This window comes from Mchenga conophoros, linkage group LG23, assembly GCF_057382185.1.
Source record: "Mchenga conophoros isolate Kocher_MC1m ecotype Shallow Benthic linkage group LG23, M_conophoros_male_GT1.1, whole genome shotgun sequence".
Taxonomy (NCBI): Eukaryota; Metazoa; Chordata; class Actinopteri; order Cichliformes; family Cichlidae; genus Mchenga; species Mchenga conophoros.
Genome location: NC_140547.1, coordinates 5456451 through 5476296, shown reverse-complemented (window position 1 = coordinate 5476296; position 19846 = coordinate 5456451). Strand labels below are relative to the sequence as shown.

Below are 19846 nucleotides of genomic sequence, written 5' to 3'. Positions count from 1 at the left end.
CACAGGTCGTCATGTTACCTAAAGCTGCCCTAATAGATATTTGTATATTAGCAAGAGATGAATAACAACCTCTGGTGTGAAATGTTCCTGTATGAGTGTGAAACTCACAAAAAACTTTCTCCAAACTTCCTTTCAGTTTGTGGATATTGTAGCAACCTCTCCATTGCAAGAACATGGGCAGCTTAACTAGACTTTGGGCTGCATGCCATGGAGGGAGAGAGAGAGCGAGAGAGAGCGATGTTTAATAACAGAGATGTTTCATTGTCAACCAACTTATCAACAGAAAATTTATAAATATAATGTTAATAATATTAATAACAATACAAATATCTGGCGAACGATTCCCTGCCAGACAGATATATTGAGTGATAGATAGCATGTGGTATGAAAGATTGCCTATATCCTTCCTTGTGGCAGCAGAGCTCAATCAGTTTGTTAGAGAAGTTGCTTTGCTACCTGCCTAGTAAGTGTTGCTCATAGTGGGCAGGATTGTCTGTGATGGAGAGCAGTTTGGTCAGTCACCTCTTCTCCATCACAGCTTCAGAAGTGCTATATTTTACTATAATAATTCACTCCCACTGCTCTCACATTACTGTGTTCAGGTAAACCTTTGAGGTTAGCACATAACTAGCATTTAAAACATGGCTAAATGTGAATATTAATTTGCCAGCGTCAACAAAAAAACTACATATGAAAACTATGTTTTCCTCATTTCTGGAAATTTTACAGCTTGTTAAGCTGTACCACGTGCCCAAAATGAATCTGCTAAATTTGCAAGAGTATGATTTATTTTCTTAAAAAAATATAATATAATAATTGTCCTACAGAGTGGATCAGGATTTGCAACTGTGCAAATTGTGCACAAGTTAAAGCTATTTTATATAGTCCCCACAGCATCACTGTTGCCAGTGCTATCAGCAGAATGATAACATGCTGGATGTGCTGTTTGTGAGAGCCGATAGAGTAGTGTTTACCATTGTTTTCAACTCTCGCTCAATCGCTATAAACACCAACTTTTCATTCTGCTCACACATCAGTTCTGGCTTCATTCTGGCCTCCTCTCCAAATCTGTAACCCTCACGTCCCATCTCTCCTCCTCCTGACAGATCTTCCACATGACCTATGACCTAGCCAGTGCCGTGGTGCGAATATTCAACCTGATTGGTATGATGCTACTGCTGTGCCACTGGGATGGCTGTCTCCAGTTTCTTGTTCCCATGCTGCAGGACTTTCCATCTGACTGCTGGGTCTCCCTCAACAAGATGGTGGTAAGAAAAAAATGCTCTGTGTGTATGTTTTTGTGTTCAGTGCGATCGTAAGTTAGACAATCACAGGAAAAGTGTTCACTGCACAACTAGCGTGGTGACACAGCTTATTTATTCAGACTGGAGTTGGGAGCTTTCGTTCAGCTTCAATTAACCCCCCACTAGTCAAACCCAGGAGACACGCCAGTGTACGGCAAGTAGGAGGTGGATGAAAGAAAACATGCTGCTGTCACTCAGTTCATATAGAAGCTCATGCAGTAATTTAGGTGTGCTCTTCTTTCTTTGTCCTGTCAAATGTCCTGTCCTCCTTCTGGGTGGCAGGTGGCTTCTAGCTGTCTGTTGGAAGACAGACCATTAGGAGAGGTTTTCACCAAAATTACTGCTGGCATGCATGAGAAAAAATAAATTAATAAAATGAATGCATACATAAATGTAAAAAGAAATTGATAGCTAGTATTGAAACACACTATCTTCTAATCCAACTGGATAATTAATGAAAAGTAATCATTAAAGTTTTGTTCATTTTGGAAAGCACTTATTGTCTAAGCTATAAAACAAAACCTTATAACATTGACTAAAGAACAGCCTCTGTTTGTCTCTATTTTATTTAAATTGCACGATTAATCACAAGTGTGGACAAATAAAGAGGAGAAACACCCAAAAAATACTGTTTGGGTTTTTATCATTTTGAACTTAATCCCTTTATCCAGTCTCACATGTCATTCTGCTTTGGAGATAACAGATTGGAAGGTGGTGAGTGGCAGTGGCCGGAGGCACAGACAAGTCAGAGGATACAAATACCTTTTATCATAAAACTGTATTTCACACATATATTCACTTTCACACATACAGTATGTTTGTTGGCAAACAGAAAAAGAATTGTGGTGGTTTCAAGGAAGCATTAGTGTCAGTGTCAATCCTGTTTGTCCCACAAAAAAAGAGAGAAACATTTGAATTGGTTTAAATATTTTGTATGAAGTACTCAAGGGATATTTTGGATACAGCAGCTGAGATGATAAGCTTAATGAATGGCTGTGACTCTGCGATTTGTACAGTGTGCGTGCAATGTTGTTAACAGAGAGGTGATGATTGGTTTGTGAGCAGCTGTAAGTAAACTGGTGAAGCAGATTGCATGCAAGCGCAGGAGGAAGAGATCTGCTCTAATGGGTGTAAATAGATTGAGTTATAGAGGACAGTTTGCATTGCAGGGGCTGACTACAGGAAGAAAACAGAAAAAATAGTCTTAATCTTAATTAATTGACAGCAATATCAACAGTCCTAGAAACCATCGAATTATCTGACAGAGCTAAAAGACGTCATTGGTTGGCTGCCGGATGCTTATTTCTCCACATAACTGTAACTGTCTTGAAACCATTTTTTATGGGGAACATTACATCTTTTGCTCCTTCTCCTAAGGAAGTTCAGCATACCGGATAATTCCTTCTTTATGCTTTTGTCAGGCACTGGCTGACTCTGCTGCAGCTGAGAAATGCTTGATATGCTGGAAGAAAACCTTCTAATTTTGGCACAGAGATTTTTGGCATTCAGTTCCCTGAAATACACTGTGTACTATGGTGCTATGGTGTTTACATGAATAGGTGTGTTCTGTTATGAGTGTGTGTGATCTCTAGGAACAGATGGATCTCACACCAATTGACCCTAGGGGAGATTGTTGTTACTTCTCTGTCACTCCATCCCTTTCTTTCTAGTTTCATCTCTGGCCATCCTATTTCCTCTATCTCTCTTTCTTGAATGTATGGATTTGTATGTATGGAAAATTGCTTTATATGTTGCTTTTTCAGTGACTCTTTTATCCTTCATGCCCCACTTCTTCTTTCGCTGATATCTCCTTCCTTATACATTCAGTTTTCCAGAGTGACGTGTGTTGTTTAGGGCTTGTGCCTTTTTCCAAGCTCGCTGCCATAATGCCAGCGAGCACACATGTGGGTGTGGCTGCCTGGTGTGCCCTGTCACTGCCATTTCAGGGTAATCAAGGTCACATCTTCTTCAGAGCTGCTTTGAGTAAGAGATCCAGCGTTAAATGATCCTCGTGCCTCCTCGGGCTGACAGGCTGCCTGCCTGCACTGGACATTTATTGGACTCCACCCTGTTTTGCTCTCTGCGTCATGCATGCACTTAGGGTTATGGAAATAGGGCAAGAAAGCCATTCCTGAGAAAAACATGGGACTCGTTTCTTCAGTAGCTATTCTTATGTGCATTTTTATGCATGTCCCTTTATATAGATGTGTTGTGTTTGGCTGAGATTTGTGTGCATGTGATATATAGTACAGTATAACTAAGTGATAGTCAAAATATCCTCCTTCAGACTGTTTTTTTTCTGCAGTGTATTCATCTCTGCCTCTTAACACTCAATAAGGGAAAAGATACTCTTGCAGCAGACAGTGGTGTTTATTGTAAGTCGACAATCAGGCTCCTGCTGCAGAGTGATCAAGAGACCGGATGATCGTGGTCTGTTATGTAAGTGACTCTCTGTTATGTGAAAGATGACAGGTGGTTTTGTTCCATCTCCCTTGGCCTGATTGGCTGTTATATCAATGGCATTAGAATAAAGACGCTCTTTTCCTCTCGACTTCTTTCTCTGCATCAAAAATGAACTGCGTTTCTTTATAACTGGAGAAGCAGAAGAGCTGCTGTAACTGCAACAGAACACCAATTTGTGAGAACCTATTTATGCATTTGCACTGTATTGAGGCACACAGAGATGCACTTCAAGAAACATTCATGCTTTGGAAGTTGATAACGAGGCCCTCCATTCATTCTGAAGTGACCGAACCGGCAAACAGGCCTGTCAGTGCATATAAAAATAATGGACAGTTACTGTGTGAGGTCTGTGTGTGGAAATGTTGCATATGTGTGTGAATAATAACTGCTGTGTATGACCTGACAGCCACTCTCAGTGCTAATTTGGTACAGATTTTTAAGAAAAGTTAAAGTGGGTGGTGCTATTTACAGCAGGCAATACAACAGAGAGACTTTAAGAAACCAATTGACAAAGTTTAGCTAATTAAATGCATTTTTAAGTCAGAGTGACTGTTGCAGCCCACAGACATGTATTTTTGTTGAAGAGGATTAAAAATTCTTGCAAGGTCAAGTCATGTTGTAGCTAGCTAAAAAAATAGAAAAGGAAAAAACAGCCTCACAGGCTGGTTGGGGCAGCAGTCTTTGTGGGCCAAGTTGCCCCGGTGAAACCAACCCCATTTTATGAAGAAAAGTTGTCTTGTCATTTTTAGCCGTGTAGTAAAAAGCAGTGAATGCTCTTTGCTGCTTTACTTTATAATGAAGGCAAACTTCAAAATAAATACATAAATACAAACCTCAGTGTAACCTGAAGTGTATCCCATAGTTGGTTAGAAATCTAAATGTGGGAGGAAAAGCTTTTGAAATATGCTTAGGATGAGCAATTGTTGGAATACTTATATTTTTCTGAAACCTATCTGCAAAAAGAGAGATGAATATAAGAAAATTGCACACCAAAATGAGACTGATTGCTCCTTTAATTCAGCTCAGTTTTTAAGATCAGTATAAATAAGTAGAATATGCCTTCTATAGCATCATATTGTACAATGCATGTCAGAGACTGAGAGCTGAGTTAACTAAGAAATCTCATAGGTTTGAGAATGTAGTTCCTTTTGTGGGGTGGGGAAGACAACTGTGGCCCAACCCATTTGTTAGAGTGACTAATCACATTGTCATCCACAGACTTGTGTTGCTACCAAGGCTAAAAAACAAAACAGCAAAGCAAATGTCTCTTAAAAATGTCTCGAAGCCCTGCAGAATTATTCTTCCTCTCCTTTTTATTGTCAGTGTTTAAACAACCGAACTTGAAACTTGTACTTGGTCGAGAACAGAATAGATGCTTTTGGGCTTGACTCATATGGCCACAGCTTGCATCATTAACTAGACAGAATCTCTGGATGCACATGGCTGCACACAAACAGCAGTTGTGAATACTACAGCTGCATCTCACTTTAGAGACCGGATCCTCCAAATGATACAGCCCACGCAGGTGGGGTTTGTTAGAGGACCCGATGGTCTGACTGAACCCTTATTTCTTTTCAGCAAAGACTCCGTGCGAACTTAAAGTACTATCAACCACTGTAGTCCACCTGTAATTTGTAACCTCAGAAAACTTAGACTTGCATGGCAAGTTTTTCAGTTTTGCTGAATGCGCATAGATGGCAGCTGTGATCTTCTCCCGTCCACATACAATACAAACATTATATCAGTTTTATATATATATATATATATATATATATATATATATATATATATATATATATGTAGAGAGAGAGAGAGCTAAAGAGAAGAGATTAAATATTGCTTGCATAGCCAGCAAGTAAGTGGATCATTTTTATCTGTGTGGAGGGTTTTTCATTGTGAATATGATTCTGAATCTCTCCCTCGCAATATTTGTCAAAGGAGAAATTCCACATAAAGGCTAATAAACCCAAAATCCAATAATAAGAGCTTATTGAGCAGGAAGCTTCGATCCACAGAGGCAAATTCTTCTTACAGATCATTTCAATTGGACATATAATTTACAGGCATTCATTTCACATTCAACAAAGTCAATTAAACAATACACAGGAGTATGACTTCAATAAACCAGACTGAAACATAAAATCTGAATTATTGACACATACATCACAAGCGTTCCTTTAATGGGCTATTCCTATAAATTGTAGCCGTACTAGTAGATGGCTAGTATGGCTTTGGGGGATGTCAGTCCCACCAGTTTGGTTTACACTGAAATATTTCAAGAATGTTCATATGGATTTTAAAAACATTAAAGATACTGAATCATATTTGCTGTGCTTGTCCGTCAGCTTTTTACATTTTTACAAAACAAAATTGGTGACGCCAGTTTAATTTTGTGGAATAGCTACATTTCCCCCCAGAAACGTCAGGCTTTAATCGTGGAAAATCTCTGAATATTAAAGTAAAATCACAGCATGTAAGTGAAGCAAATAACAGAAAATAAAAAAATACTGCATTTGGTTCACCCTTAGGTGACTTGCCCCACACCTGATGCTGAATGAAAAGCTTGTAGTTTAATTAAGGAAAGAAATTAAATAAAATTAGAAATTAAAACCTGTGATTTAGCGTTCATCTGATCTGGCGTCTTCCTCGTTAGTCCATCATTTATCTCTGACACGCTGAAGCTACAGTAGCTTTATGCATGAACACTCTAATCAAACACATTACGCTGTGCTGTTACAGTCAGCGTTCTTAATTAATACTGTTACGTAATTCAAGCAGACACCAAAACATCTTGCAACTTTCTGGACTCATTTGCATTTGAATAATAAATACAAACATGGACCCACTGCTTCTAAATAATGAATCTTTACATTGCTAACAAGCACTTTCATGGAACTTTACATATTAAAGTTCTAAATGTAGGCTCTTTGAACCAAACCAAACTCCCTCTGTCACTTGTAGACTGTCAGAGAGAGGGACTGCAGTGTGTTTAAGAGATGTTCAGCACTCATACAGCTGAATAGATGCTGTGAGCCAAACACCTCGTACACCCAGCCGGGTGTGCCAGCATGCACGTACACCCACTATTCTATAATTACGCCATCGTGCATCATAGATGTCCCATACTCCCTTTGTGCTCTCCTCTAAATGTATTATGTACAATTAGCGATCATCGGCGTTGCTCAGTGAAGACTGATAGCGAATAAAATGAACACAAGCGCTAATTTAATTCGTCCCACCCATCTCACCCCCCACCCTCACATAGGGTGGTATCTCTGTAGAATTAGTTTATTGTGTTATTATGAAGGTTGTAATTTTCAATAGTAACAGACAGCTGTGCACTGTGTCAGTTTTAATCACTTGTTATCACAAACTTGAACACATGCTAACTGCTTGCAGCTGGTCAGTGTGTGTGTTGCTCTCGTCTCAGAGGGTTTTCTTGGTCATGCAGTCACATGCGAGCGAACAGTTCAACACTGAGGATGCCATGATTATTCACTTTCTTTGTTCTCAAGACTGCAAAATAGCACGCATCACGAAATGCCACCTTTATCTCTAAAGCATCATATGCCTCAGAATGAGTTTTGCTGTGTGTTTAGAGGACCCACGATGCTTCTCCTAATTTTCTGTTTTCACTGTTACCTAGGAGGATTGTCACGTGTCAGCATATGTACGAGTAAACCCTGTGAGCCAAAACCTCAGGCATACGTTTAACTTTCATAGATTTGTGATCAGGAGTTTACATCCACTCATGATGGGCATGAATGTCAGGGTAATGTTTGGGCTTTTAACGATTTCTTTGAAGTGTTCTTTTTCCAGGATGGAATAATTGAACAGCATTCATCTTTAATGACTAAAAAAAAAAATGAATCTGGTGCACAAGTCAGACAGTTTTGGTAGCCATCAACAAGTTCTGGCATAAATCTAGCTGGATATTTGAGCACCCCTTTTGACTGAATTGACAGGGTTCATTCTTTGGTCGGTTTCCTGGCACTGATCCGGGTTTTAAGGATAATCCACAAGTTTTCATTAGGGTTGAGTTCGGGGCTTTGGAGAGATCATTCCAGAAGGTGGATGAGCCATTTTTAAACAACTGCAGATTTCAACATCATCAGTTTACACACAGCAAAACTGTGTATTTTTTTGTTTACCTCCCTCTGTTTTGTCTTTCAGGTGTTGTCTGTCGTTACAAATGCAGCAGTCGGAGACACTGCATGTCTGATTGCTTCATCCCCGACTTTTTTCCCCACCCCCATACTTCTTCTTCTTCTGTTCCTCCACTTTCTTCTCCTATCTTTAGCCAATGTGGCCTTCACTTGTGTTGTTTACATATACCATTCTAATGTCACAGCAAACTCAGGGTCAGTTGTAGTCTCGAGTGGCACCTGGTGCGGTCTTCTGCTGCATTAGCCTCTCTGCTTCAAGGTTTGACATGTTTTTATAATGAGTGGTAATTTAAGTTACACTTACCTTCCAGTAATGTGGCCATTCTCCTCTGTCCTATGACATAAATAAGGGTTTTTGTTCAGCGACCCACTGCTCACTGTATAACTCATTTTTTTCAGATGATTCTGTATAAACCTTATTGTTGGTTATGATTGAAAAGACCACTAAATCAGCGCTTTCTGAAATACTTCTGGTATTGCCTGTCTGGCACCAGTAGCCATGCCACATGTAAATTCCATTTGATGACTTAACGCTAACCAACAATTATGCATATACATCCTACATTTGTGCTTATGTCATGTACTTGTGTGACAATCAGATCAGAAACAGAAAGCTTACCTGCAACATGAGCCATGACGTCGCCCAAATCATTTCTGGGAACACGGCATGCGCTAATTTACACCTGGGCTTTCAGTAACAGCCACATGGCCATAATGAAAGACAGTCAGGGTATTGCATCTTCCACCCATAGATGAGTTATACTCTCACCCCTTGTGCTTGTACCAAGATAGTAACATAAAAAACTACTGCCAGTGACTGTAAATTTATAGTAATGATGTCTTATAAATGTCACAATAGCATGCTGCAGTAGTAGATAAGCTATTTTATCATCAGGAGTTGTGGTATAGATCAAAAAGAAACAGGCTAGGGGCAATTTCATGATTTTATAGAATGTGCTCATGAACTGATGTAACCCAGGAGTATGAATGGATGACTTTGTAATTACTTATTGTATACAGTATCTTTTATACAAATAGTGTTTATTTATATGTTTTTATTCGTTTTTTGAGCACTTTGTATCATTAAAAAAATTGTAATATCATTCAATGTCAATATCAATATATTTATATTGCGGTGAAGCTCTGTCGGTTGAAATACAGTGTGTACTGTATATTAATGTACACATGTATTTGACTATAGGAGAATAAGCTGGAAACAGGCAGATACATGCAGCTGACTGAAAGAGGGTGTTTATTTCAACACCTTGGGGCTCCCTGCTCCTGCTGCTTATTCACCAGCAATGTGGCCCACATGCTGATGGCCACTCCACGTCTGTTCGCCACCTGTGGCAGTCAGGGAGACTTATGCTTAATTTATGCTAGCCTGGTTGTGTCCATTTGCAGAGGTATTTGCCTATGAAGCGCTTACGAGAGGGGTTTTCAGCAACTGCAACCGAGCTCCTGTGCAGTCCTCCAAAATCCCTTGAAACGGATGATGCTGTGTTGCAGTCAAATGCTGATTGGTTGAGAAGGGAGCAGAGGGAAGGGAGCAAAAGGAGAAACCATTAAGGATGAAATTAAAAAATCTGTATTTACAGCACAGACAGTCGCTGCAGTGGACACTTTTTATTGTTCCCAACACTTGATTTCACTTTGATGGACCAATAGAACAAAACATAGCAGACAAGTTGTAGCATATATATCTGACACTGGGGGCAGTCACTGCAGGAAGATGACCAGTCTGCTCACAGACTGTCAATGGACTGCCTACACACTACCTCCATAATTTGTCAATTAGTCTCAAACTCTGCACTTTCATATATTCTCAGGGTTTGCAGATAATATTTGTTATTTTAATGTGCTTAATGATTAATGTTTACGAATTAAAGTAAAGGAAGTATTGTAGTTGGAAGGTGGTATTGTGTAGAAATAACAAAGCTGACATAGTGATGGTTCTTAGAACTGCTGCTTTTAGTATTTTGCATCAGATTATACAGCTCTGTTTATTTCCCTAATCAAAATCAGCAGGCCGAGTGACACAAGGGCACAAGAGTTTCTGGTAAACCCCATCCCTTGAGACCAAGTGCCTTTGAAATTTCATCTTCTTTATTTGCATTCCTCCAAATCACCTTTAAAATGCTAAATTATAAAGACCTGACAGCATTCCTTCTCCAGTACATCCTTTTTTACCTCTTCCAAAACTAGCAGAACTTGAATCTTAAATTTAATGCAAATGCCAGAGAAAAATATGTGTAGTCAATCAGTGGCTGACAGGTTGAGGAGCCGCAGAAAGAAACACACATACACACACATACTGTGGTACATGTGTGTATGTGTGAGAATACAACCATTTGAGGGGAGGATGTGAGGTTCAGTAGTGCCTGTGGAGGGCTTTCTAATGAACCCTAAGGTAGAATGAGTGTGCCAGAACCAATCAAAGACACACTGGAGTAGGTAGATGTATGAGCTCCTCATTAACCAAACACTGTGTTTCCATCTTCTTCTGCGTAGCCAAGGTGAGAGGATGTTTTTCAACGATGATGATTGGGCTAAACCTGAAACAATCACCACACACGGAACCACAGACCACAGGAATGTCTTACTCTTTAGATGACTCATTCTTTAATTCACCCTCTCTTGCATCAGTCTAATGTGTATGAACAGTATATCTTCAGCAAAGAAGATAAGAAGAGTGTTTCAGGTGTCAAAGCCAAAGCATGAAACCAAAAATATGAAAGTGGAGGTTATTCTAGGATCTTGATTTCTCTTATTTCTTTCCAATCTCTTCAATATTTTTTTCTTTAACTTGTGTTTTGTTTACTAAACTGATTCTTACCCTCATATCTCTTTCTACAGAACGACACATGGAGCGAGCTGTACTCCTTTGCCCTCTTTAAAGCCATGAGCCACATGCTGTGCATTGGATATGGAAGACAAGCCCCAGAGAGCATGTCGGACATCTGGCTGACCATGCTCAGTATGATTGTAGGAGCCACCTGCTATGCCATGTTCATCGGCCATGCCACCGCGCTCATCCAGTCACTTGACTCATCTAGACGTCAGTACCAAGAAAAGGTAGGGCTCTGACTCACCGTTGGTGTATCACCATTTAAAAAAGGAAAATCTGGAATTCAGGTGAAGCAGACATGTTTGGGACAGTTAGTTAAAGCTGGTATTAATATTAATATTTTAACAAAAGTATTATTTTCTTGTTTGTAATGCCTCTGTTTAATTACTGCATGAAAGGTGAGACACTAGATTTTTTACTCATGTGTGGATGGAGACGCAAAAGTGAGATAAAAATGCATATTGTAGTCCTAGGATAGACAAATGTTTCCCAGCGCGTTTGCCAAATCAGCTTGGTGATGATATATAATGAAGATTCTGACCCCCTCAAAACAACTACTTTTTTGCGAGTTCACAAAATAATTGTTTTGCTTTTTATTTCCCTTGATATTCGATCGTATTTTCAGGACTTTAAAACATTTTATTTTATGTCTTTTAAAATCAATAATCCTCAAACCACACTATCTGCACTCATCTTTGGAACAGTTTCTCCCTTCTGAGGAAATAATCTGCCTGAGAACAGTGGACTGTGTTTTTGTGGATTATCCTGGATTACTGGGACCCCTTTTCTGGAAAGGATTGCTGATGATATTTTTTTCTTAAATTCAATTTATCCCAGGTGTTAGCAACACAAGCAAAATTTAATTTAGTTCCACTTTACCAGTGTGGTAAATCTAACAGCATAACTGAGTTAGCAAGTTGTACTGCAAGCGATACTGTAATTTTTAGTATTTTGTTGAAATAAACAACAAAAAATAAGGGGGTTGAGTTTATCACAGTCTATCTTTAGCTCACTGGTGGCATAGATCAGGGGGTCCCTCTGTTCCTTTCTGATCTCATAAGGAGACTCCAAAAAGAAATAAAAATTCACAGTTTGTGCCTTACAGCAACATGGATAAGGTTATCACATACTAATGAACAGAGATGGGTCGCTCATTTGGCTCCAACCTATTTTGATAGGAACAGCTTCTGCTCTACCAGTTCGATACTCATGGGTTCAGCTCACTGGGCTTCAGCCAGTCTGTCGTCTCTGTACAACAGCAGATCAAAGCTTTAGGACTCTGCAGACCATGCCAATTCTGAAGTTAATTACTCTACAATGGGAAAACATTCAACACAGCTGCCAGTCCTCCCAGGAGTAGACGCCCTAGGAAATTCAACCTACACCCAGGTAAAGTGCGAAAAGCCCAAGAGCTCGGAGTCTACAAGCCTTACTTAGCGTGTTTGAGTTGGCGTATAATGAAATATGTATTGCATGAATAAAATTGCCATTGCCAACAAGGCTGAAGAAGTATAAATGATTATTATTATTAGGAAGGGTTTCCAGGAGAAAGCACAGCTTATATTTGTAAAGCATCATCTGAACTAACCACAACACTTCTAGAACAACGTCGTTTGTACAGACAAGACTAAAGAGGCCATAACGCACACCTCTCTGTTTGGCAAAAACCAAACATAGCATATCAAACATTAAAAAAACAAGTGCAGCTATGGCCTAGACCTCAGCCAGATTGAAATGCTGTGGTAGAGAGCTGCGCAAAAATGAATGCTCACAAACCTAGATAAAAGTTGGGTACAATTCCTCCACAATGGTCCTGAGTCACGGCTGCTTCTGCATTTTAGCTCAGTGCTTTGTTAAATAAATAATGATATGGTGAAACGTATTGCATGTTTTTGTTCATCTCATTTATTTCCTTTTAAGACGTGGTAAGCACTGTCTGCACATTTATCTTTAGGAGACAAAAACATTAAAGCAACACTGCTATGAAACTGACCCTTAGTGATTTTGCCACTAGCTACATCTGGACTGCCCTGTACCTCCTATCAGCCCGAGCCAGTTGCAACATCAGCACAATGCCAACAATTGTTTTAAAGCTACTTACTGAAGCAAGCAGATATAGTTTGCTAAAAGTAGTGATAAAACATTTAAATACTTAAGAGAGAGGTTAGAACTTTAAAACAGGTAAACACTGCTCACATAATCCATAAAACTACTTATAGATATAAATATTGGTTGAAATACTGTCCATCTGACAGGGATATGCTGTAAAGAAAGAAAACATTGGGAAGCACTGATGACCACTTTCCCATTAACACAACATCCCCCTCTTATCTCACACATACTGTCTCTATTTATGATCCAAATTATAAACAGACCAATAATCAAACAATATATGTCAGCTCTGATAAAAGCAGAAAAATGCCAGCATGTCAAACTCCATCCCACAGTAAACAGATCCACATCTCTCTTTGGGCAGTGCATGCAAACAGGAGAAGATGCTTAGTGCGGAAGTTATGACATTTCTGTCTTGACACAGCATGCAAGCGCTAACTGTTGACTTTGTGTTATGTCAATACAAGTTAATGCTGTTGCTAGCATTTAGACTATCCTACAAAAAGAATCTGTTTTGTCAGCTTGGCGAGTTCCAGCTCATAGCTCTGTCTCCAGCCTGTTATCTGTTGGCAGGACGTATTATGAACCGCTGTGATGCACTGTTTAGTTCAGTGGTTAATGATGAACAAACAGTCACGAATGACTGGATGTTGGATAAGTTGGCTCGGTCCAGCCTTGCACTGTTTAGCTGTGCTGTTTATTATTTCACTGTTCTGCATCATGGAAGAATTGTGGATCTGAAAGACGGCAGGAATTGAAGCTACAGACGTCACAGCATTAATAAAACACAGAAACATATAACTGACACAAAGCAGACTGCAGCATGGAGTCAGACTCTCATTTCCCCTTTCTGTTTTTTTCCCCAGTATCTCTTGAGTTGCTGTTAGAGAAAGGGCTGTAATCTGTGTTTAATGCAAGATGGCCTTATTTAGATTTATGGCATTAATGAAAAAACAGCCCAACTGAAACCCAGTCACAATAAAGTAGCATGTATATGTCTACCAAATAAGCTCAGTAAAGGGTGAAAAAAGTTTAAGGTGGTCGAAGATGTGTTGAGGTACAAATGGGAGTGGTGTAGTACTGATTCCAATAAGGCAAAAAAAATGCAAAGCAAATTCAATTGAAATCACCTTTCTGGCTTTTTGCTAACAGACAAACATGGGCAGAATCAACATAACCTCCTTTGAAGAGGTAGTATAATGACAACAAAAATGAGAAACGTTGAAAATAGCAATTGCCCAAATGTAGTTCACAAAATTCATAACAAGCAAGCAGAAAGGGCAAAAATTAAATAATGAAAAGACAAATGAATAAAGAATAAAATGCAGCTGGGAAATAAAAATAGAAAACATGATCAAAAGGAAAAACAACTCTGTGAAATGAAATTAGATTTTTTTTTTTTTTTTAAATGCATGGGTAAGCATCGCAAGGTTAAAAGTTGGCAAGATCAAAAGGCAATCACATAAAAGCAAGTCTACGGGAGTGTATTTTGAGAAGTGGATTTAAAAGATGGTGCTGAATTAGTGATGGATTTCTTTGAGTGGGGCAGTCTACAGATCTAAGGTTGCTGGGTGCAAATGGCAACTACAAAGTACCTTTAATGATAACCGCTCACAGCAAAGACTATGGATCCAGAGAGCCATTGCTTCTGTCAGGATGTTTGAATTCAATTTTTAAAACATTAATTTTGGTTTAAATTTAGTGTATCTGCCTATTTCTTTTCATAACTTCACTGAGGTGAACTTCTGGCCACGTGATAGTCACATGATGATAGTCCGTCATGTGTTTGCAGTACGCAGTATGCAATACAAACTCCCCATTTAATCATTTTAACATAAAAAAGGATCTAACTCTTGGGATGAACCAATGTTGTGTCTACACATAACAGACAGCTTAGCAAAGAATTAACTAGATGCATCTGGAGGGCAAGGTCAGGGGAGAAGTACAACAGTCATCTGTAAAACATGGTGGAGGCCATATCATGTTTGGGGGCTGCATTTCAACTAGAGGCTTTAGAGATATTGTCAATGTAACTCTGAATGCGCAAATGTACCATCTTTCTTTGATCCACCATGCATTCCCATCTGGAATATGCCTACTGCACCTTCATTTTCTCAAACACACTACCAGTGTTGTAAAGTCATACACAATGGAACACTATCAGTCATGGACTGGCCTTCCAGGAGCCCAGACTTCAACTTTATAGAAATAACGTGGGATCATGACAGAGAACGGAACAAAAGGCAGCCAACATCCTAAGAGCTTTTAGACTGTGTTGAAGAATAAAGGTGGTCAAACCAAACATGGACTTTCATGTTTGTTATAAGAATTGCGCAAACCAAATACTGTATTTGTGTTTGCTTATATTTCAATGTATCACTGGACTCACTGACCATTGTTCTTGCAAAATATAACAATATGGGGGGTTGCTCAAGACCTCCGAACAATGGTGTCTCATTCTTTTACAGATATTTGCTGTTATTTTAGAGAGAAAATAGTAGAATATAAATATTTTAGAACATGTTTTAATTTTTTATTTAATTGTTAGATGATATTCTTTTGACTTTTACAGTGTCAAATATCATGAAGTGTTCTTTTGGTGCTTGGACCCTGGATCTTTGAAAACCCTCTTCCCGTCTTCATTCTTCCATCTCTCCCCTGTTTTATGTGTCCATTCGCCCTTGACTGTTGGGCAATACACCATCTGGTAGCGGACACCGCACATGGACAGAGTTATGTAACTGTACTCCCTCTCCTCCTACCCCATCACTTCCTCCCCTAAAGAGCCACGGAGCAGTGTGTCCAAACAGTGGTGAGAGGAGGAAGATGTGACCCCTGGGGACTCACATGATGAGCAGAGATGCACTTGGCCTTAACACATCAAACAGCGACTTCAAGAACTACTCACTTTATAACCTAGACAATCACTTGAGTCCTGACCTGGACAACTTGGGACCCATCTCTTGCATGTGATAGATCAGATCTACATCATCTGAAGTTTGACCCCCAAAAATATTTTTACTTAGCATCCACTTACTTGCCCTTTGTGGAGCTCACAGCCACTTCTCAAGGCTTAAAGTGAGAAATGCCAGACTCTCCTTTGCAGTTGACGCTCATTATCGAATGTTTGGCTAAACAGCGACTTCTGCTGGTTCCGTGTTAAAGTCTTTCTGTAATCAATTAAACATCCATGAATACACCTAAACTTGTGTAAAAATCCATGAAGGCGGTGCGAATCTGTGTCAAAATGTAAATTATATCCTTTGATATAATCATGTGTAATCCTATTTTGTTAGTCTTATGTGCCATTAAGAAATCAGTGTTATCGGTGTAATTTTTGAAATATGTTAAAATCTATTATTATAGTAACAGTAATAATGATAATAACCCATGGGTCTGTCTCCACTCTTCAGTCAAAAGCTAAAAGGGTACAGCTGAAATTGACTTAGGTTTTATAGACTTAGAACAGCTCACACACAGACAGATATAAGACCATCACATCTCATGCCATGACTCTCAGTGACATGGCCCATTAATACGAGCACCAATTCAATTTCTCCTTTCCCTCTGTGGCAGCTTACAGTGACAGCCATGCATCATGCTTGCAAGCCACCAACTAGGGCTTTATGGCCAATCAAAAAAATAGAAAATCTGTGCAACTTCTGCAGCTATGACCTCCAGACTCTCTGACTTAATTTTATAAAAAAAAAATACTTTGCTTCATACAAGTCCTACAGAAGAACCTGATTTCAGTGTCATCTTTCTCCTTGGGCACACTTTGTAAATTTAGAGTCCATTATTACTACAATTCAGAAGCATATCATCTGCACCTGACGTGGATGTATTTGTTTGTACAATCAAAGGCAATTACAATGATGAAAGAGCAATCTTTAAACAGATGCACAGATATATTTAGGGAAACTATAAATACACACAAGAAGTTGAATAAGGGATAAAAAAGAAAAAGAAAAAGGTAAAACTGACAGAGACATGCAAGGAAAGTGATTAATCCTTTAAAATTATGATGATCTTTGCTTGAGACTTGAAAACAAAACAAGCCCTGTTGTATTCAATTTTTTTAAAACTTGCTCTCTTAAGTGGCAAGTATTACATTTGTAAGTGTGCATTAACTGGATGTGGCTATGAACTTGGATTTTCATACACCTTCTATTGTCTCTGTTATCCAGCATGATTGACAGCATTAACCGAGTTCAAACAACAGCCACCGGCCATCTTTCCCCTTTGTTCTTTTGCATTTCCACAACATCATTTCCTAATATATCCTCATGAGAGACCATCAATTGTTTCTTGTTCACTTATAAACATCTTTTTCTTCAAGCATGAGGCCTTTTGAACATCACTCCTGTCCTGCTAACTTTGACTGACGTAGTCACTAATCTGAGTCTAATGCTGCGAAAATCAGAAAGGCAGTAAAGCTCGGCTTCTTCACCAACCAATTTCAAGTAGTAGGAGAACGAGGAAGCAAGCTCGCGAGAGAGTTGTCATTCTAGTTTAATTGAAGCTGTCACATACTGAATCACTGGGCAGGCAACACTTAATTGGAGCCTTCCCGTTTATCCCTGCGCTTGACTGAGTGAGTCAGATATTATGGAAGTTGGCGTAATCTTTATTGTTACTGACACATGGTGAACGGGAAGGAATTTGTCAAGTTAAACCGTTTTTTTAAATCAGGTTCATGAAGGGCACATTCATTTTGCAGGAATCCCCCTTCATTATGTATATACCATTTTATAGATACCATTTTGTCGTTGTTTGGATTATGTGTTGACTTTCAGCATATGCTCAAAATCTGAGCAGATGGCTGAGGAAGACAACCTGTAAGGTTTCATTTAGTACTGGCCTTTCATGCTAAATTAACCAAGACCCAAGGCAATTAATTAAGACTGAAAGAGATGGAGATTAAAATTAGTTTACATAAGAAAGAGGAGGAAGCATCAAATTGTTTTTGCAGGTGTAATTTCATTATGCTGTTCATTAAAGTGGGCGATCTACCTAAGACATGGCATATATTTTATCATGTACCTATGTAAGGTAATTCATTACTATATGTATGTACATGTATCTATTTGTGGAGTACCTGCATCGCAGAACAGTATAATACCAGACAGTTACAAGGAAAGAGAATGAAAGAGTATTAGGGAACTCTGAAATAATAAACAGAAATATTGTGAATGGATTATAGCAGATGGAGCGGATTTAGAACAGTCCAACTGCCTCGAGAACTTTATTATGTTTTCCTGAAAACAGGACCAAAGGTGACTCCTTTCTGCCATTGTTGCAATTCTTACATAAAGCCACGTTTTTTTTGTCGTTGTTGTTGTTTTTGTCAAATCCATTCACTTTATATTTGGAGAGAAAACAGTTAAATGATGTCATACTGCGACAGCTAGTACAGTAGGTGTTGCATAAAGTATCTTGTGATTTGCTGTGACACCCATGCCACCAGGGTCAAGCCTGCGTTTTAGTCACAAAGCCATATGTCACTTCACAATGTGGCAAAATGTAATTTCCTGGAGAGCAAGCCATCCTTCCCAATGCATGTGTCTTTGACCACTACAAGCAAGGTCACTGTGAGTGCTCCTGCTGCTGACCCTCCATACATGCTGTGTCCTTTAAATCTAACTGTGAGCGTCAGGCTAAAATCTACTACTCATTCCACTGACAGTTTATTCTATAGAGGTGTGACTCACAGTGTTTATTACACAAAGTTGGGAGGGAAAGAGAGAGGGGCCTTATGTAACATTAAGCAACCCCATCCACAGGGCCATACTCTCTTTAGCCAGTATTGATTACAGTTCTAGAGCAACTTTTCTGTGAGATTCATTAATATTATTCTCCACTTTTATGATTTTCTTTGAGTCTTTTTTTCTCCCTTTTTGTGTGTGCATGTTGCATCTTTATGCATCATTTTGTGTTGGTGTGCCTGCTGATATAACAGGAAGTGAAGTGCACTGCACTGGTTTCATGGGTAATCTTATCGGCTCATTTTTCAAAATCACATGGTCACATTTTCGCCCTCAGGGTGTTAATAGCGTGTGTAGTGTAGAGATTTACATATTTTTTATACAGCAAGGAGGGAAGAGAGATCTGTTATTAGATACATTTTTATATTTTTTTTATTTGCTAGATCAGTTAAACTTCAGAATAATGTGTATTCATGGGCTGGAGACACATTTCTTATCTTTTACATTTCAAATATGCAAACATATTCATTACTCAAGCTTCTCATTGATCATAGTATTAGACTTGTACTTTAGTTATATCTTTGATCAAGAGTAAAGATGATTTACTAGGAAAAGCACATATAGATAAACACTTTTAACATTTTTAACTGGATGTTTCGACTTTTTACCTTCTCTGATGTAATGAGTGCTAAGCTGGGGGGATTTAAGTTTCTTTCATTCCCACCATTCTCAACAGCTGGTATGTGAAACTCCATGGGATCATGGATATTTGTGATATAAATAAGTAAAGCCAATCCAAAAACTGTCTGTGTACAGTGAATAACATGCCTTTCAATTTCACATTATAGGAAAAGCTATGCAGTAGGTCCAGCAGCTTCTGTTTTCACAGGGAATCCAGGCATTAAATGTGTTACAGAGCAACAAAGTGGACATTCAGGCTGCATTTGTTTCAGACAAGCATTGCAGTGCCGAATACGCGATGGTGTGAATCAGTGGGTTCAATTTGACTCTACAGTGAACAAACACGATGTGCCAAAGCCAACCTCTGTTTTCACGTGATTATTTCTAGCCACATAATTACATATTAATCAAGCAAAGGTGACAAACATCTTCCTTTCTCTAAATAGAAACTCTTTCCACTCAAATGCCCAGTTCCACTTAATTATTTACCTATTTCCCCTCAGTCTTCACAGATCATGGAAGATTTGTTTCACGTTTTTTTTTCTTCATGAAAAATGAAATGCACAA

The 19846-nt window shown here is 38.9% G+C and overlaps 1 protein-coding gene across 1 annotated transcript in view; it reads left to right on the top strand.

Moving 5' to 3' along the window:
- hcn2b (hyperpolarization activated cyclic nucleotide-gated potassium channel 2b) overlaps positions 1-19846 on the top strand; it is a 39641-nt gene that overhangs the window by 5916 nt on the left and 13879 nt on the right. Inside the window, exons 3-4 of the mRNA XM_085264890.1 lie at positions 1107-1268; positions 10790-11008. Coding sequence (XP_085121016.1) covers positions 1107-1268; positions 10790-11008 — 381 coding nt within the window. The remainder of the gene's footprint in view (positions 1-1106; positions 1269-10789; positions 11009-19846) is intronic.